Consider the following 20,786-nt stretch of genomic DNA (forward strand, 5'->3'; position numbering starts at 1 on the left):
CACCTGTGTCTCCTTCATTTTCACAGAAAGCACAGGTCACCAGGAGCTTCAGCAGGCAAAAGTCTAGCAAAATGGCAAAATGAAATGGGGCAATAATCCCACCAGTCATCATAGTTGGTATTTATACCAGCATTTTTTTTTTTTTTACTGACAATAATAATAAAGGAACATAACAGACAAAAGCTTTCTTTTTGCTCCCATAGCTTCTTACACTTTGCTTTGTCAAAGAACTATGAAATTGTACCATCTACCTATTTCACTGAGTAGAGCTGCAGAATATCACAGAAACACCACAGGATTTTAATTCAGACCACACTCAAATGGCATCAAAATTTTTATTTTATTCCCTCAGAACTCTCTTCTAAATTTCATCTAAGCTTAGGAGTATGAAAGCGTACACAGACAGCCTCAAGCTCCTACTTTCTACCTTCACTGCAGCCCAGATTTGATCACAGCATTTTGCTAAAATGTCCCATCACCCTCAATCATCCAGACATACAGACAATTGCTTTCTAGAGAGATTTGAGACCAGCATACCATCTCCTTCCATGTCTTTGCTTGTTTTGATTCTGAAACCATACACTATTTCACTCTTGCAGCACTACCCCCCTGAGGTTTTTTATTTTTCTCCAGCCTTTCCCCTGATATATTCTGGTAAATTCTTTCTGCTCTCTCACACTTCACAAAAATAAAAGCACTGTGCAAAGCTCTCCTTTGTCCTCCCACTCTTTTCACTCCAGACCAGACTTTGATAGGTAAGATCAAGCATATGTAAGTTTAGACAACTGTCTCCTCAAAATGGGTGGAATATAGTCAGTTAATATCTTTACCTTCCCTTTTGTTTTCAGTGCAAGTCGGCTGATTCTGGATTTTCCCCCACAGACTGAGAGTCTTCTTTCCTCAGCTCTTCTAATGTGGCCTAGATGGTTCCTCTTTAGGTTTGCCTTGATATCATTCTCTAGCACCAAACTACTAAAGGTAAGAGTAAGTTGAGGATGTAAGACAGATTGGCTAATGAAACATTAGGGTAATGTTCCCTCCCTTGATCCATACCACTAAAATGCACAAGACTAGGTTTAGTACTTAGACCACTGGAACAGCAGCACTGAATCTTAACTCCTACCATTCAGAAGCAGTCAAATGCAGCAACCAAAGACAACTTCTGAGGGAGTAGCATCATTAAGAATGATCCTTAGATTATAGAGGAGGAAAGTAAAGTGGTTGTTGATTGATAGAAGTCATCACTTTGATGCAAGGAAAAAATGCTGAAGAACTGCCTGATAATGATTCCTGAGATGCAAGAGACTTTTTTTTTTTTTTTTTCACGAATCTGTGATGCTTTGCAGGTCAATTATCGGCATCTCCTAACAGTCTCCACTCTCCCAAGCTGCACACACACAGTTACAAGTCAGAAGCAAACACCTACAGAAGCAGATCATAGAAAGATTTCTGTGCTTAAGTATCAAATATTTAACAATGTTACCTAGCTTTTACAAGATCAGAAGCAAGTACTGTAGACAACGAGGGAGCTTCCTTGCTCCTTCCAAAAAAGGAAGATTTCCATATTCTGTAGGCCTGAAGATACAGCTTGATCTTCCAAGTGCTTTTCTGATGGAATAAAGTGCAAAGACAAAAAAATATTTCACTAGCAAAATCACTGGTGCAAAAAACCCCATAATCTGTCTGAAGGTCCTCAAGGACTTGGAAAGTTGGAATTAATCTCTGGCTAAAAGGTGTGGTATGATACAGACAAAAAAAAATTAAAAAATCAATAATCCAAACATTATTGTGTTCTTCTGAGGATCTGTCTATCAGAAACATTTTTGGCAGTCTTACAGTGTTCAGTGTAATCACCCATCGTGAAACTTATGTCCCAATTAACAGATCAAATCACTGAAAACCACTCATGCAAATAGTCAGTCCCTGGAAAGAATCATCAATAAAATTGTATTTGCCAAATGCTCAGACAACATGCAAAGAAATGTGTACTTTTACTGTTGGCTGCCAAACTTTATACTGTCTTTAAAGTTATTAGCACTGTAATAAATCTACATTTTTCCTACAACAGCTTAACATCTTAGTTACATTTCTGTAGTGTAGCTTCACTATAAAATTAGTCTTCCTCAAAGAATTTTTTCTATTTTTTTCTGCTTATGTTCCCACTGAAGATAATTTTTTTTATTGTTTCTTTTTAGCACACATTCCTCTTTAAAATGAAGTTTAACATTAATAACTGACTTTAGCCAGACCACCCTCCCAAACATAGAAAACATGAGTTTTATTATGTTGGATAACTTCTGTTTCAGACTCTTTGTTACCATTGAAAGAGTTAGAAACAACAATTACACAGAAAGAGTTAGATACATCAGTTATGTTATCCATAACAGTTCCTTGTTTATAGTCTAGGTAGTATTTCCCTTCCTACTGCTACAAACTTTCATTTGAAAACTTGACATTAGCTTAGTATTCACCTTAAGACTTTCTTTTTTTTTTAAACTGAATCCTGTGTTTCACCAAATTAAAACATACTTTGAAACCCACTTAGACTTTTTCAGACCACAGTTTTGTGTTCTGGATAGCTTTTTCATTTCTTCAAAAGGAAATTATACAGCCTGACACCACCTAGGTTTACAGAAACTAATCAGCTAATATTTCAGCAGATACTGTAGATTTTGGAAGTTTTTTATGCAGCTTATAGACTTTCTGATCTTCTCTTATATTTCTTAAAAATTACACTTGTCCTCTTCTCTTATTAGCTCACAAAATAATGGAATTATTTATGCTCCAAGCCTTGAACTACTGAGAACCTTTTTGCATGTCCAGACAGCAAAATCTCCATTTTCAACAGTTTAAAAATAAACTTTCTGCATCCCTCTGTTCTTCCCAGCAGGAAAAAAAAAAAAACAACAAAACAAAACAAACAACAAAAACCACACATTCAGGAGAAAAGTTTTAGAAAATTCTAAAAGCTTGTCTGTTACTTATTTTGCAATATTGCCTAGTAGCCCTAGTCTGCAATTAACAATTCCCACTAAAGAAAACATGCTCAACAAGAGAGATCATCACCCAAGAGAACTGAGTGTAAGTCAGAACACAATGGATGGACAAAGAGAAAGTAAAGGACACCATAAGGTCAGTTAGGTACCATGTGCAGCTGTAAATACAAACCATAACAAAGCAGGACAGGAGCAGTAGTTACAAGTTTATACCCAAAATGAAGAAAGAAAACACTGAAACAAAGAATGGATTTCATACCAATCCTTTTTTGGTATATTTTTTTAAAAAATGCCAGCAGCATGCCTGAATTTAATATCTGCCTCAATAGCCAAGCTTACACATTTGTACTTGATTCCAGATCTGCTTTGGTATTAATGGTCTGTTAAATGGAATATTTGTGTTACTACGCTGTATCATTTCTACCTTCACTCTTTTAATCCTCTGAAAGATACCTAAAGCTGAGAAGGAAACATTATTTTTTGATAGTTTTTTTTCCTTTTAACTTATTACAGGAACAGTGAGAACTCACTTTGAAAGGTCAGTATTGTTCACATTCAATTTGATTTTAGTAGTTGAACTATCTCATCTTTGATTTTAATAGACTAGTTTAATGGAAGACATTATAAGCAGCAAAAATAAGACAAGATCAAAAGCTTTCATTTGGTTGAGATTTTGCTTAATGCAGAGGTAAAAACAGGAACTTCTTGTGGATGTAGAAGTTCTGATAAAGAACATTACAAACCAAACTTGCAAAACATTGGGCTCTTGAATGAGGATATGCTATGAGATCTGCAACTGTGTACGTTAAGCAAACAATATTACCACATGTATTACCACATTTTTATGCTTTAACTTGGCCAGATAGCCATCAACCTCTCTACTGTAGCTATACAATTAGGACGCTGGATGACACTAGAAACATGCACAAAATATCAGTAATTGCATGGCCCGTTTCCTGAAAGTAACAAACTTAAGCATCTATTTCACAGAAGTCCAAGATTCCTGCTCTCAAGTTGTTTTTAAATGATCCCTGGTCTAAAGATGTATTTTTTAAATGTCATAGGAGAAACACAGCAAAAGACTCAACAACAACAGTTGTTTATACCACCCTTTTTATTTTTCAGCCAGAAACAGTTTCATAGGGTATTTCAATGAACAGTGGTGTTTATTCCTTAAACAAAACCCCTATCTCTTTGGCATCTGACCATATTCTGTTTTTCAAACTACAGACTATATAGGAAGATTTTACTTTCAGGATCATTGTTCGATACATTAAATTTACAAAGGTGTAGTTAACTTTTAAAATTACATATCAGTTTGTTGGACTCTAATAAACCTAAAAAAAAAAAAATAACCAAACCAGCAAAATGCAGACTACTGGGTTGCCTTCATTTACAGCTGTGGAGTAAACGACAGAACGAGAAGAATCCTTCATTTTCCACAGCACATGCACTAACTAGTGCTTCCTGTTCATTCAGCACGATAAACAAACAAACAACCAAAAAAATCTTAATTCTACCAGAAACAACTGATAAAATAATTAATCTTTCAAAACAATGTGATCTTATTTTTAACTTCTTCTGCAGAGATCATCATACAAAACCCAGTTGCACACTGCTTCAGTAAAAGATTGCACCTAAAAAAAGTCTAAAAATTAGCTTTCATTTTTAAACATAAGTTACTAAAATGTTTTAAATATATCTAGGAACACAGCTGTCAAAACTGCATTTAATGTAATGTTTGGATAAAAAATTCTTAAGTAACAAAAGTAAACCAGTGTATTCAATCTACTCTTTTGAATAATCCAGGATCATCTCTTCAATGCTGATACAGGAATACTTCACTCGCACTCCACTAGAAAAAAATCAGCCTTCCGGATCTCAAGGGTTCAGTGCTTCATATCAACTGAATTTCTAAAGCAATGCTGAAGTTATATGACATCTTCTGTTACTATACATTATATAAATAATGAATTAAAATAAAAAATAGTACTGACATACTAATGCAGACATTCCAGTGTACTTACTGGAATTTGCAGTGAATCCTTGTTTGTGTGTCAAGACAGTGTAAAAAATAAATCCCACTAACAAAAAAACATTCACTCCCAAAAGGATTTGTTTTTAGTAACACAAATACTTATCCTGAACAAATTTTATAGAACAGAGGAGGCAAAGCAATTAATTCCATGCCAAAACTAAAAAATAATTTAATATGATTCAAGTAGCAAAGGTTTGTTTTATGAGTGACTCACCCTCATCACCAGTGCAAGCATAGTTTGAAAATGTTTGAACTGAACTGTTTAAATAGCAAGTGATCCACTTTAGCCAAGATCACTTTCCTCCCCACGATGTAGATAAAAGTAATACATACATTTTACTGTAGAATACAGGAACAAAAAGTGAAACCAAAAAAACCTCCTAAACTTGGGTGGTTATTCAAGAGCAGTTTCTAACATCAAGCCAAAACTAGCAACAACCAAGCAGACATTATCAATTTTTCAGTTAAATTACTGAAGGTACTAGATCTAACTGTACAAAAAAAATTATCCCAAACCCAAAAATCAAATGTTTTTGCTTTTTGTTAAAAGGTATCCAAAGAAATATTCACCAGTTGCAGTCAAATTTGCATCAGAAGCTGCTTGCTCAGGAAAGATTTCTCACTCCAAGTACTTGCAACATATTGTATTGCCAAGATTCTATTCAAATAAATTGCTTTCTGATAACATTTAGCTGATACAACCACCTACAATGTAGACAGTCATGTACACAGTACAACAGTGGATTTTTGCAGCAACAGAAATTTAATCAGAAATTGGTTCTAAGTTCGAAATAATAGCTCATGTGTTATTTCTTGCAAACATACGGTCCCCTCTAAGGGTAAGGTGTTGGAGCTGGTATTGTAGCACTTCTGTGTCAGCAGGTTCCTTAATGCTCATTTTGTCTAAATTGAGGTAGTCCAGTGATTTTGAATGAGCCCTTTTGCCTTTTAAAAGGCAAAGAGGCAGGGGACCATGAAGTGCCTTGTAAGGTTCATATGGTAAAGCCTTAGTGCATTTATCCCCTGAGCTGGGCATCCGTCGTCTCCTCCTTCCATTTACTGCTGGGATCTCATATGGCTGATAGTACCTACTTCTAGTTTTGTACAAACGGGAGGAACGTGCAAGTCCCGAATCAAGCTGTTTGGAACACAAGTTCGACCCAGATTCCCCTTTATTCTCTTCAATTTCTGTACACTTCTGGGCTAATTTTAGCAGCTCCTCTCCAGTTGTGAAGCCAACCAGGTAGTTAGAATCCATGTGAAGGATCTGATATCCTGCAACCATCCGTCGCATTGGTGAGCAGGGGGTACTGGAACAGCGGGGCTTCTCTGCTTCCATCCTGCCCACAGGACTCACCTCTGCAAGAGGCACAGGGAGAGTGGATAGGGTAGTTCTGGACTCTCCATTTATGTCTACTTCCATTTTACACACAATGTTATCCTCCTAAAAATAAAACAGAGCTTGATCAGAAATAGAGCCTTTATGCAACATGAAGAGTTGAGAGAGGACAGCAGAAATGAGATTTTGTATCACCCAGAAACTCATGACCAGAACTTCTCTAGTCAGCCTTGTCTTATGCTCTGCAGGGTGTTGCATAACAAAATTATCACCAACATCTGCCTTTTAAAATTATCTTAGATTTTTTTTTAATAAAAGATACCATAAATATACTCCTGATATTCTTAAACGTTAAAAACATTCTTGAGTAGTACTGTACACAAAAAAGCAGCATCTTTCCAGTCCATTTTTTCATTCTTTTAGTCCATTTGATTCCTTATAGCCCCTTGCCTCTGAGGCCATCTACACCCATTAGCATATCCACAGCAACTTCTCCCATATTCAGCTGTGAAATTTTTTTATTGATAATCTCAGTAAACAAAGCTTTTTTAAAAAAATATGTCTAACAGCTGCTACCTCAGTCAAGCACGACCACAGACTAGACCTGATCTGCTCAGAGTACTGCAATACTTCCCTCTTCCAGATGTGCAGACAGCTTGCTTTAGATTCAAAGAATGGCATCCTGGCTGTTCAACAACTGTCTTTATATGTCATCAGTAATCCTACCCACCTCTTCCCTCCCCCCCCCCAACCTATCATCTTATTCACAATCAACCAAACTCATACTATTTTATTCTAATGTATTTCTAAGAAAGGAAACAGTATATTAGCATTTAATGAATATAGCACAAGATTCTTATAAGCATCTTAAGAATAACCAATATTGTGAATTCTGTGGTTTTCTATTTCTTTTGGGATATTCTGGTTTTGGACTGCTATGGTTTTCTATTTCTTTTGGAAACAGACTATTTCACCCTGACCTTTCTTCCCTCACAACTATTCCAAATACATCGTTTGGTGCCTTTACAGATACAGCTGTCTGCCACAAGCCATTACCATCTCTAACGTGGAAAGATAAAGTCAATACCCCAGCAAGTATACACCAGTGGATGCCAGAACACAGAGAAGGCTTAATTCTTTTAATTTCTTTGTTTTCAAAATCTACACCATCTTGGTGGCTCAGCTACTTAACAAAATAGAAAGGTCGCATTTGTTTCCAAGTCCTTCCTCCATTGTTAGCCTCACCTTTGCTCTAAACAGTAGCTAGTAGCTCTCTAGTTAATATAATTCACAGAAAATTCAGCATGGCTTTGTAATGTTTAAAGGCAATGAGACTCAAAGAAGAAAGGCAAGTTAGTATGGAAGTGTCAAGCAGAAACAAAATTCTGAATTTCACTATAGGTGACCATAAACCACATTCAAAAGCTCAGTAATGTTTCATAAATGAGACTGTCTTAAAACATGCTATTACCAGTTTGCAAACTTTTAAAGCTGCTACTTGCTGCCATTCTGAGGCTTAGGAGGTCACAGGCTGAGTAGCAAGATGCAACAAACAAGGGAATACTTTATTCAAACTTTGGCAATTAGACATCCTCAAAAATTCTATCAGGTTCAATCTCCATTTCTCTTAAAATAAGAGGGAAAGCTGTGTGCATATCTCACTTGCAAAAGAAAATAATCTAGATTCATGCAAGATTTAAGCCTGCCTTGTTTCTATTCAGGGACTGGGAAGGAGCATTTTAAGTAGTGTTCCCATCTCTGCTTCCCTATTTAGTCTCAAATCAACCTGCTGCTTCCTATACTAATAAACTAGAAGTAGATAAAATCTCCAGTTTTGCTGAAGAGGGTCTTATTTGCCATTGACAAACTTCTATTATGGAGACACTATTACTAATGTTCCTTTAGTCTTAAATGTCCTTTTTCAGTTCTCAAAATGGCGGTCTGCTTCTTCAGTATAAGTTTTGTGTAGCATAACTTTTACAGATACACTTCATCCAGTCAGCTTTTAGAGCATTTTGAATTTTACAATACAGGTAGCACACCAAAAGATAAATAAAGAATTCAAATACTGAAGCAAACCAAACACCAAAATTTCTTGCTGAAAAAAACATGCACGTAAAACTCAAGAATGTTGCCCATTATATTTAACTGACTTTGAAATATATTTATGGGGTCAATTAAAACTTTCAGAATAGCAGAAGCAGTTGCTGTTTCCTACTTTAGCACCATATCTAGTAGTGAGACAATAAATATGGTGAGGTTTCAGCCACTGAGTTAAAGATATTCATGACAACTCCTTAAGTAGGAATTACAGTTCCTGCACCATCAGGAATCATGGTTACTGGAGGCATAGCACACAAAAATTTTACATTAAAACGTTTGGCTACCCTGTGGTTTTAGCCAAGAAACCTAAATATTTACCATTCCTGTTATTTTAATTCCCAATTTTTACCCTGCAGTTCAGAAATCTTGTTAGCAATCTTCTAGAAAGACTCAACCCATTCTGTTAAAAAGGTGAAATGATGCTAGAAAAAGTACAAGTGCTAGAAAAAGTATAAATAAAATAGTCAGACAGCAAGGTTAGAAAGGACTCATGTTGCCTAGTCACATATAAACAGCAACAACAACAAAAAACCCAAACCCAACAATGACTTGCAACAGCAATACATGCCCTAAGGAAAAGGAGGAAGAGATGTCCTCATGCACTTTTTGAGTTAAAAAAGCCTTGAGAGCTTGAAAGCAACCTGAAAGCTCTTCTCAGAACACAGCTTTTAAAATTCATTTACTTCTGTTTGAAACATGGGTGTGTGCCCTGGTAACAAAAAGCAATCAACTTTGAAGAGTAACCACAAACAGGAGGGAAGGAGGCAGGATTCATTGCCGAACAATTACCCCTCACCAGTCAAAAACAGTACAAAGGAAAATCAGAGCAGAAAAGCCTTCAAGTCAGCAAGCTCCAGGCTAGTAGTTCAGCCTGAAACTGCAGAACTTCTTGTCTGTGCTCCAGTGTGAAGAATAGTCCACCCCTAAAACCAATAAATCCAACAGACACTTGAAAGCAACAGTAGTGTCAGAAGCTAGTGCCATAAATGTCAGAAGCTCAAGGGAACAAGGGAACAGCACTGCTAGCTGGTGAGAGGAATGACAGGCCAGCTCCACAGGCAGAGGTCCAAAACTCAGCATGTATGCATGTGCTCAGCTGTTCTTTCCCAAGACTTTTAATGGGAGTTACTCAAGCTGCCATATGTCTTCAACATGCTTTGTCTCCTTATCTGGTGAAAAAAGATAAACATTATTTAGAAAACTTCTATAAGAGAAAATAAATTGAGATTCACAGTACCTGTGAATGTAGATACCATTACATACAAATATTTATTCAGAACTTTTAGACTGCATTTTTAGGCCATTTCCATGGTTATAAGGCATTAGATGACTGCTATTATATTCATTGCTACGTAGTGATGTAAGCTCATCGGTAATTCTCAGCATCAATTATAATACTGAAAAAAACAGTACTTCAATTTAAAAATATTATTTCTTCAGATCACAACTGCCTTGTCTCTTGCTTTTTAAAAAAGAATGACAACAGAGTGATGCCAATTCAAGACAATTTATAATTAAAGATTTACTACAAAATCAAAACAAGGCAAAAAGGAACAAGATGGCATAGCCTTTTCTTTGCTGCCGCTTCACATATTGTAAGAAGTATGGAAAATAACTGAAAATAATAGTTACCACGAGAATTCACTTGACCAACACACACCAGAATTGCTTTCAGAATACAATTCACTTCATTAAGATTTTTATCGATTCTCTTTATAATTTAAAGCAGGCTCTGCATATAAATTAATCTGACCCAATCCACTAAATATCGAGAAAATTGTCTAAAACACAGAGAAGAGAAATAGTGAATAGAAAATCTAGGTTAACTACTATAAATCATTGTATTGCCTCAAAGAATACGTTAATATGCTTGGGATAGCTCAAGGGTAAAAACATCAAAACTTCCACATTTTGCAAATATAAAGGTTTTCCAATTATAGAATCTTTCACAAGGAGGCAGAATGGAAATATGGCAATAGACTCATAAGTGTCAAACATACTGGATAGAGAGATCAACTGAGTTTTTACACTTTCCCTTCTCTGTGCTGCCATTACTTAATATATACAATGCACTTAAAAGATATGTTTGTCTATCAAATATCAGGAGTAAGTAAAGTCATCCTGCACATGTGAAGCACATGTGAAGCCAGCACACATTTTTAATTATTTCAGTTGTCTCTGTGAAGGGGAAGAATAAAGTCTACATCTTTCCCCTTGCAATCTGAAAAGAAATATGTGGTCTTGGAAATCCCATCTCATTTCTCTGTCACTGAAATATCCTAACGGAATTTTTGTAATTGTAGAGCAAAGTTTTCTGGAAATAATTATTTCCAATCTGCGACTAAAACAAGTTAAATACTTAGTTAAAAGGGAAAAAAAATCAAGCTAAAATTCAGCTATGTAAGAGTATCCACAAAGGTGCCACATTTCTTTTCTAGAGCTGGGGCAGCCAGGCCATAGGCTTTGAGATGTATGCAGCTTGTAGGTTCTTCTAGCACAAGCTGGTGATACTGCTGCATGTGCTGCCAGAGAGTTTTTAGCTGTGCTCTTCACATTCAGCTGAAGGGACTTAGACTAATGTTGCTTCACCAGCCTGCTGAAGGTCCCCTGTAATAGCTGTGTTATGTTTTACAGACTGATACCATGTTTGTAGAGACAGGAAAAGGCGGGGCTGTGCGGGGAGAATCACAGAGAACAAGCTCATGAAAGGTACCAATAAACTACTCATGTTCTTCACCAACTCTTGCTGTTCCTTAGGAGAAATTCCAAAATACTCTAAGCTAAAGAAAAACAGAATGGGGGTAATATTAAATTGCTGCACCACATGAGACAACATTCAGATGGAGTATGAAAAAAATTTAGCATGGATTTTTTCTCAAAATTACATGCAAGAAAATGAAATTATGCATAAAGCATATGTTATGATCTTTCAAGCCTTAAGAAAACAAATTAATGGATATTACTGAATTAATAAAGCCAGTGCCATAATTTCAGGATGTGATGCAAAACAACAGTCCACAAAACAACCAGTAAAAATGATAACTGCAGAATAGTTGGAGGGGAGGTTCTTGTCAACAGTTGAAATATTAAGCCTTTCAGCAATCCAGTATACTGGACAATAAATACCATATGACTTATACAGAACATGGAATTATTAAACACTTTGCAAAAGAAAATTAAATTGATTTCTAACAATATGTTCCTACTGCAAGAAGCAAGAACTATTTAACCAGTTTGTTAATCTTGTTATTAATGCAGCTTTAAACAGAAAACAATTATGATCCAGGAAACTACCTTTTAAAAATGAAGAGGATCACAAACTAATTACTGAGTAACTACAACTGGCAACTCCAGTGACTAGCTCAGACCAGATCAGCATGACAGAGCATACAATTTACACATAAAAGAGACAGATGGAATTTCAAAAGTTGGTCCAGGCTAATGAATTTTGCATGAGCAGACTTAGCAAGCAGGGAAAGTAAAAGAAAATGGTGGGAAAGAAGGCCATTTAACTTTTAACATCTCTTTGCTAAGCAACATTAGATAGAAGTGTTTAACAGAGGGTAACCTTTGTGAAACATTTAGAGTCTTTGAAATAAACACTGCAAATTCCTTGCTGGATGGAATCACAGATGAACACTTCCCTGCTCCATTCCATCAGTAAACTGATGGTCCTGGCCAGCATAAAGGTAGCTGATGCATATTGTAAAACAATTTTTATTCCTTAGTTCATCAGTAAGTTAAAGGAATATTTTCTTTATAAGTAAATTTTGTTTTTCTGTGTTTTTGATTTTCATCTTCTCATAGCTTATATATATTGTCACATCTGAAAATATGGCTCTGCAGATATTATCTTGAGACTATCAACCTAAACAACAACAATATTATATTCAGCCTTTGCCTAGGAACAGCTATTCAAAGAAATATATTAGTTAAAAATACAATCTACTCAAAGATCTCAGGAAAAATATGTTTAATATAATTGAGTTTGTTTCATTTTCTTTTTTAACTGAAGCACTTTAAATGACTAGTTCGTCTTGATGTGATCTGCAGCAGATATTTAGGTGTTTGTTGGACAGATGTCTCACTCGCTTAATACCATCCACATTGCTAAAGGTCACTTCCTCAAGCTTACTAGTTACATTTATAATGGCTTTAAAGTTTTGTTCTCTGCCTCCTTCTCAAATGCTCCTTTCCATACTTAAATGCTACCTAAAACCAAGTGTTTAAGTGTAACATATGTATGAAATAAAAATTAATTAAAGCCCAGCAGCACATGCAGGTACAGTAAATTTGTATTAAACTTACAAGTAGTGCAAACAGAAAACTTTGTCCTGGAATACTCAGTTCATCTGACTCTACCATAACATACTGCATTTGCATATGATGGCCAAGCTAGCAGTATAAGTACAATGTTGGTACTGTTATGCAATAACTTAATTTCAGTGATCACATTGCCATTGCCTCACTTCCCTCTGCTTCAAAGTCACTGTGAGAACCACCCTCCTCCATCTTCATTATACTAACAAGCACTCTCCCCCAAGGGGAAAAAAAAAAAAAAAAAAAAATAAAAGCAAGCACACCACTCAAGACAGAATATGGTTCAAAATACACCAACAGCAGCAGGGTGGTGGGAGGAGAAGCTTTCAGTAAGGGAGATGATTGGGAAAAAGTAGGAAAAAGAACCAGTGCTGCACACTTCTACTCCCCATGACAAAACAAAGCATCGGTTCTGCAGTCCTCACTACACCCTTTTTGGAAATACTCCAAGGACTCTTACTGTATTCAGGATGAGCCATGTCAAAAGTTGGCCAACTACTGGTAAAAGCAGCAAGTCCTCCCCATCACAGATCCTCTCCATCACTCCCACTGAGCTCTGTGTAACTGCAGGCTACTGCCATTGATTCATTTCTACATACAGCTATGCAAGCATGTATGTATGTACAGTGACTCAGTCACTATATGTACAGTACTGCCTCACTCTAGAGAGCACACTAACAAGCAAAGACATGCTCATAGAAAACATCTACTAATGCACATAATCTTCTATTTTCTTTATAGTAGGTACATATACACACTTATGTCAGCTAAACCCCTTATGTAATATAGGATATAAATAACTTATATATAAAGAAATTAAGACCTGAGACTATTTTCCTACAGATCTGTAGACCACTCAAAACAGCACCTCAACTGTTCAGCAGTTCCCCAATGCAGAGACAGAACTGGCAAAACACACCTGTCAATAAACCAAAGTAGCTTGAGAAGCTTCATACTCTGTAAAGTAACAAACACTTTAATGCACATTGGAGTGCACAAATGCTGTCAATGAGTATCACGGATGGTACAATCAATGTCTAAACAGAGCTTTGAACCTCCGTTTACCCTTCACTAATCAATCTTTATTACAGAGAAATACAAAGTTACCTACAGAAAGCTGGGCACTTTGTTACTACCAGACTGAATAGTAAGGTCATATTCAGGTTTAGCGTTGGCCGAAGAGTATTAAGAACGGTATGGCGTCTGCTGGTGGTTGCAAGTTGCAACTGGAGCGAGCTATACATGGTTATGGAAAGATACAGGTGCTAACAGGTGAACTCTTGTCTTTTTCACCGTTTACACAGTTACCAGCGGCTGGCACGGAAAGCGCACTTGAGCAACCTCACTGCAGGCTTCAGGCCCCACATGACAATTCCGCAAGCGGGTAGCGGGGCCAACACCCTCGTTTCCTCCTAGATGTGCCCGGACAGCTCCACGAACGCTCTGCGGTAGTTCTCACCGCTGGCTTACTTCCACCGCGTTCATCAGCTACTGCTGGGGAAAGCGAAGCAGCCGTGGGCTGGGAGCGCAGGGTGCACGGACCTGCGGGGAGCGTGGGGCCCGCCGCTCGGCTCACGGAAGAGGCGGGCGGTGGATACGCGCCAGAACCTCCGTGCTGCGCGGGTAAAGCCCGTTTTACGCGCCCGCGACCCCAGACCCAGCCGCTACGCGGCTTCCAAGCCGGGAGCGGCCCCACCGCGGCGCCCAGTACCGCGGGAGGGGGCAGAGGAGCCGCCGCTGCCGCCCGCGGGAGGGCTGGGCCGCGCCCCGCCGAGCGGCTCCCCGTGACTCCCGCCCCGGTCCGGGGGGGGGGGGCGGGCCGCGGGCGGCATCACTGCGGCTCCCAGGCCAGTCCCGCCACGGGCCGCGCCCGCCTCCCCTCCAAAATTGCCGGTCGCCCCACACCGCCCCTCGACCCCACCGCACGGCACCTCTCCCGCCGAGCCGCCAGGGTCGGCCCCACTCCCCCCGCCCTACGGCCCCTTCCGGTGCCCACCCGTCGCCCCCCGCTCTGGTATCCGCTCCGCGAGGCGCGGACAGGGCCCGAGGCCGCGGAGGCCGAGGCACCGCCCCGACGGCTACGCGGAGAAGCACCATCCCCGCCTCCTACCTGCGGCCCAGGGCGGCGGGACCCGGCGCGGAAGGAGCAGCGAGGCAGCCAGCGCGGTGCGCTCCGCACGCCAGGGCTAAGGGCGGGGCGCAGAGGTGGCGGGCGGGCCGCCAGCTAGTGGCGGCGGTGGGCGGTGCCGGGTGGCGCCGCGCGCTCCGGTCTGGGCCAGCCGCGGGATGGCGGGACCCAAAGGCAGCCGGTGGCTCCCCGCACCCCGCAGGGGGATGGATCCAACCGGGGTCCGGCTGGCGCCGTGGCCCCCTGTGGTCTCGACCCCTTCTCTCCCATGCTCCCTTCTCTCTGTAAAACCGCCCCTCGCGTGCTAGTGTCTGTGAGGAGAAGGCCGAGGCTACGCTAGAGGCTGCCGCGGGACAGGCTGCGCTGGGCCCCGAGGTGAGCAGCACCTCGGAGGGCAGCCCTGGGCTGGCCCACAGCACCTTGGAGTGGGGCAGGGGCTTGCTGGCTCCATGCAGCTCTGCGGCTTCCTGTGGTTTGGACCAGGGCTGCACTGGAGGAGGCAGGGGACATCATCAGCTGGGGCGTGAAATGAAGTGTCAGGATCCTCCTGCAGAGGCGACTCTCTGGAGTGATAGGCGGTAAGCCTTCTTGCTCAAGCCTTGTCCTCCACCCCTTCCACCTATTCAGATACTCTCTGACTTAATAAGCTTCAGTCTCACATATCTTTTTGCTTTGTACACAACTACAAGAAAGGATCAAGTAGTCATCTCTTGGTGACTTTCTCTTCACTGAAATACTGCCAGTCTCCATCTATAACCTCTGTGGTATTTTCACATCTACAAAGTTTGAACACTGACTAGATAGAAACCTTTGGTAATGGCTTTGCCAGCAGCCAGTTAGATTATTTCCCTGTTTTATTTTGCTACGCAAGGATTAAGCAAAGATGCTTACTGCACTGAACCTTGCAAGCAATTGCCTAACTTCCCTCCTGTAAGTAAAAATAAAAGGGAAGGGGAAAATAAACTGTGACATCATAGTGCCTTTCCCCCCTGTGGTGGTGCAATTCTTACCCCCCCCCCCCCCCCCCCCTTTGTTGGGCTGCTTGGTGCTAGGTGCGATTCCACCCATCCCCCGAGCTATACACCAATCTGTGGAGATAAGGACTGACAATGTTAACGAGCCTGGCTCCTGCCCCTCCCGATTGCTCGGAAATGGTTAAAATGGCCCATCAACTCCTAAGGGCCTGGCACACCTGTGCCTGGGATGTGGTCAAATGGGAACAATAACAGAGTCGCACATTAATCAAATTATTTTGTGACTGCTGGAAGGCACCAGAAGGTATTTGACAAAAGTCAATTATCTTGGACCCTATAAATGGCGGCCACCAGGGAGACCCTTTGAGCTCTCCTGGATCGCAGCGGCCTGTGACCAGCATCTCCCCTGAGCTGAGATGCCTCTCAGGTACCAAACCCTTAAGGTGTCGTCTGCTCCAGACGGAAGGCCAGGGCGAAGTCCCCCGCTCGAGTCTCAATTATCGCCCGTTGAGGAATGCCAAGGCATTGTGAGTATTTGCTCTAAACTCGAGAGGGAAATTTTCTTTGAGCTAGCTTCTCTTTACTCTGTGTGTGTGTGTGTGGGTACGTACCCTTGTTTCTGTGTGTGTATGTCCGTTCTGTGTTCATTCTACTGAATCCAAACACCTTTGTTTCTGTATGTTTGTCCATTTTGTTATGTGCATGCATGTGTATATATATATATAGGTACCGTTAAGTAAGTTAGTGTGAATCTTGTCATTTTAGAATCTGAATAAGTCGCTTTTCTTTCTTTTAGTATTTCTGAATTATTTTATAATAATAAATTGCTGTTAGTTATTAATAAACCTAGATTTCTTACTAAATATTACCGTGTCAATACTTTCATCTGCGACACCCCCCCTTCTCAATAATAGTTCGTTGGAAGCTGAACCGCGCAGCTGTATTTCTAATACCCCTGGGGTGAAACTGAGCCAGATTTTGTTCTAAAACTGGGTCTTTAAAGACACATGCTTAAATACATAGTGTCCTGGTTTAAGGCCAGAGGGCAACTGAGTACCACTCCTTCCCACTCAGGGATGGAAAGGAGAAAATAAAAGGCTCAGGAGTCAAGATAAGGGCAGGGAGGGATAACTCACCAGTCACAGTCATGGGCAAAAGACAGACTTGATTAGGGAACAAAAAAGAACATAAATTTTGTTTGAACACTGTCACCACCAACACTGATTTACCAATCAGAGTAGGACAGTGAGAAATACAACCGCATCTTAAAAACACCTTCCCACCACCGCTCCCTTCTTCTGAAGCTTAACTTCACATCTGATTCCTCTACCTCCTCACCCCAGCAGCACAGGGGGCAGGGGATGGGTGTTGTGGTCAGTTCATCACCCATTGTTTCTGACCCTCCTTCCTCCTCAGGGGAAGAACTCCTCACACTCCATCATGGGATCCCTGTCACTGGAGACAGTCCTCCATGAACTCCTCCAATGTGCATCTTTCCCACACGGCTGCAGTTCTTCATAAACTGCTCCCAGCAACAGACTGCTCCAGCACAGGCTTCCCCCAGAGTCATGGCTTTCTTCTGGTGCAGTCACCTGCTCTGGTATGGGGTCCTCCACAGGCTGCAAGTGGGCATCTGCTCCACTGTGAACCTCCATGGGCTGCTGGGGAACAGCCTGCTGTCTCACCACAGACTGCAGGGGGATCTGCTCTGGTGCATCACCCCACTCTCCAACAGACCATGGTGTTTCCTCCTCCTCTCAGGTTTCCCTTCTTAAATATGTTGTCACAAAGATGCAGCTACCATCCCTAATTGGCTCAGCTGTGGTCAGAGGTGGGTCTGACTTGAAGCCAGGGAGCTTTGAGGAGCTTGTCACAGGAGACTGTATGCCCTCCCCTGCTACCAAAATCCTGCCACACACTTAGCTAAAATTTATTACCCTCTTTGGGAATGCCTAGATGGCTTCTGTACAAAGCCCATGCTCTGGCCTCCCTCTGGCCACAATGATCAATAAAGCTACAGGTCATCTAGTCTTGTATTGCAGAGAAGATACTCATCCTGACTAGCCAGACTAGGTTCTCATTGTGCACCCAGATACACCTGGAATTTGCGTTTCTTGCAAATTCTCAGCTAGAACAAACAACAGAAAAACAAAGAACAAGGGTTTTGAAGGAATTTTAGCTACAGCCTCTTTAAGCTCTGCAAGCCCTTAAGAGTCAATGGTTTTGCAAATTCACAAAAGTGTTCTAAGGACTAAATTAGTAGATTTAGTACAGAACACAGAGAATACATCTGGTCAAGCAGCAGTGTAAGAAAAGGAATCTGGAGTGTAATTCAGAGTCATTATGATACTCTATGTTGCTTACAGTACACAAACTCCTTTAGTTCATGTTGACATTTGCAATACTAGTTTTAGCCTGAGTGAAATCTCATCTTCCTATGTTGTCTTGCAGTACAAATGAGGCTATAGAATCATGTGAGTCAGTATATCAGAACTTTCCCCCAACAAACTTCCCCCTTTTGCTGTCAACTGAGTTGTCAGTCAGTCTATGAGATGGACTTCCAAGGCTGATGGTCGGGAGGAGGGTCGATGGGCAGCAGTGGTATATGACTTTAGGAGATAACAGATGCTTGGGGGTGATCCTAGAGTGTTCTAGATGAGTAACTATTTAAAATAAAACATGCTTTACAGATTAGCCGTTTTCCCCAGCAAATCAGGTATTTTAGCATTTAATGAACTGCAATATGTAATAACATTTATCGCACTGACAGGATTAATGCGGTGCAAAATTGTCTTTTAAATTTCTAGATACCAAAAGGCAGATCCTGAAAACTTCTCCTAAATATAGGATCCGAACTCCTCACCAAATATTTGAAAATAAACCTAGATCTTCCTAAAACTGCATAATTTTAAAAGTTCTGCATTTTCCATGCAACAGGCAATGTCATTAAAGTTTTTCCAAGACTGACTACTGTATTCCAAGACTGACTGACTAGTATTTCACAATTTTTTGCAGTGCTCTTAAAGTCATCCAGGATTTTACATGCAGAACAAGGATACTCCTTAGATATTCTCTTTAGAGAAGACTTTTTATCCTTGCTTTTGTATATTCCGGGCTTGTACATTGGAAACTGCTATGGTGATTTGAGCATTAATGAAGCTATTAAATCACAAGGGCTGAAAGCTGAGCAATTGAAACTCAGTGTGTTTATTTCTTTGTTTTTGTGCACATGGATTTAATTCCAAAACCTAATGAGACAAACATTTTTTAATTAAATATTCAGTTTCTTTTCCCTTATTAAAGATTGGAGCCATTCTGAAAATCGTTTTGGCTGGAAATCCTTAACCACATTCTGGATAAAATATAAAGTACTTAATCTGGGGGAAGGAGGAAACAGAAAAACAGTTCTGACTGTAGTAGTAGCATAACTTTTGCACTGAAAAAAATAATTAAAACTGGAATATTTTTATATTAAAAGACAAAAAAGAAATATCTATTGCCATACAACTTGTCCATTTTTGCCATCCAAACCCAAAAGCTTGGTCATTTTTTAACATCTCTTAAAAGGCTATTCGGCTAACTTAAAAGAAACTATAGTGAAATTTACTTAAAACTAAACAAAAGGTCTTAAGTACACCATTTAATAAAATCCTGCCTTTATTTTTTATATAGCAAGCTAAAAAAATTTAGTGAGTGCAAAAAGTATCCCTTGGTTTACTTTTTGGGACAAATTCACTTTCTGCCTAATTAAGCTGATTTCAGTAGGAATTGCAGCTACTTAAGCAAGGCTGAATTTGTGTCCAGATGGAGATAGTAAACACAGGAAAGAATGTGAAAAAGGTGGTGGTTTTAGAGCTTTGTGTGTTTTGCAGATGTTCAGTTAGTACCAACTCTGATTCAGACCATCCTGAAGCAACAAATAGAACCAACCAACATGAAAAGATGCACTCTGTCCTACTCTGTAAGATTTAAAAGTTACTGGGAAAGGGAAGTGAAGTTTTGGGTCAGCCTTGGACAAATGAGGCATTTAATGTGCGCATGTAAAGGAGAAGGCAACAGAAAGTACTTGCTAACATTGCTCTAGAGCTGTTAAGTGAACCTAAGTAAGTTTATCAAAATCAATATGTAAATCTATTAAATAAGCAAGAGAAGCCATGAAGACATGTTCATGACCAGCCCAGATTGCTCACAGAGATGGTGCAGTCTCCATCCTTCAAGGTTCTCAAGCCCAAACTGGATGAAGACCTAGGTGACCTGGTCTGATCTCAGAGATAACCCTGATTTGAGCAAGAGGTTGGACTAGAGACCTCCTGAGGCCCTTTCCAGCTTGAATTATTCTGTGTTCCTATGATCCTTGTTTAACCTTATTGTTTCTGGTTTTAATGCATAGCATATGTTGAGGTCAAAATGTATGGGAATTAATAATGGTTTAGAACAGAATGGAGTAGGATAGGATAGAATAAAATATTTCTGTTGGAAGGGACCTACAATGACCATCTCATCCAACTGCCTGACCAATTCAGGGCTGACCAAAAGTTAAAGCATGTTAAGGGCGTTGTCCAAATGCCCCTTAAACACTGACAGGCTTGGGGCATTGACCACCTCTCTAGGAAGCCTGATCCAGTGCTTGACTGCCCTCTTGGTAAAGAAATGCTTCCTAATGTCAAGTCCGAACCTTCTCTAGCACAGCTTTGAACCATTCCCAGGTGTCCTGTTACTATATCCCAGGGAGAAGAGATCAGCACCTCCCTCTCCACTTCCCCTCCTTCAGGAACTGTAGAGACCAGTGATGTCACCCCTCAGCCTCCTTTTCTCCAGACTAGACAAACCCAGAGTCCTTAGCCACTCCTCACAGGACATGCCTTCCAGTCTTTCCACCAGCTTTGTT

At 40.2% G+C, this 20,786-nt stretch overlaps 1 protein-coding gene across 6 annotated transcripts; it reads right to left on the reverse strand.

Moving 5' to 3' along the window:
* Nucleotides 1–4,091: 4,091 nt before the first annotated feature.
* Nucleotides 4,092–14,984, reverse strand: MACIR (macrophage immunometabolism regulator). 6 transcript variants are annotated; one of them, XM_074812865.1, is made up of 3 exons: nt 14,907–14,976; nt 9,118–9,645; nt 4,092–6,478 (listed from the first exon to the last, which is right to left on the reverse strand). In XM_074812865.1, the coding sequence occupies exon 3, from the start codon at nt 6,455–6,457 to the stop codon at nt 5,834–5,836; it is 624 nt and encodes a 207-aa protein (XP_074668966.1). In that variant the 5' UTR covers nt 6,458–6,478; nt 9,118–9,645; nt 14,907–14,976; the 3' UTR covers nt 4,092–5,833. The 6 variants fall into 6 exon arrangements, with proteins under 6 accessions (XP_074668966.1, XP_074668967.1, XP_074668968.1 ...); XM_074812866.1 differs by lacking the exon at nt 14,907–14,976 and adding an exon at nt 13,908–14,658; XM_074812867.1 differs by lacking the exon at nt 14,907–14,976 and adding an exon at nt 13,904–14,658.
* Between the last annotated feature and the right edge of the window lie 5,802 nt (nt 14,985–20,786).

Source organism: Strix aluco, chromosome Z, assembly GCF_031877795.1.
Source record: "Strix aluco isolate bStrAlu1 chromosome Z, bStrAlu1.hap1, whole genome shotgun sequence".
In the NCBI taxonomy this organism is placed as follows: domain Eukaryota; kingdom Metazoa; phylum Chordata; class Aves; order Strigiformes; family Strigidae; genus Strix; species Strix aluco.

What these genes read in the sequence shown, in the direction of transcription:
- MACIR (XM_074812864.1), bottom strand. Translation starts at nt 6,457, where the DNA reads ATGGAAGTAGACATAAATGGAGAGTCCAGAACTACCCTATCCACTCTC.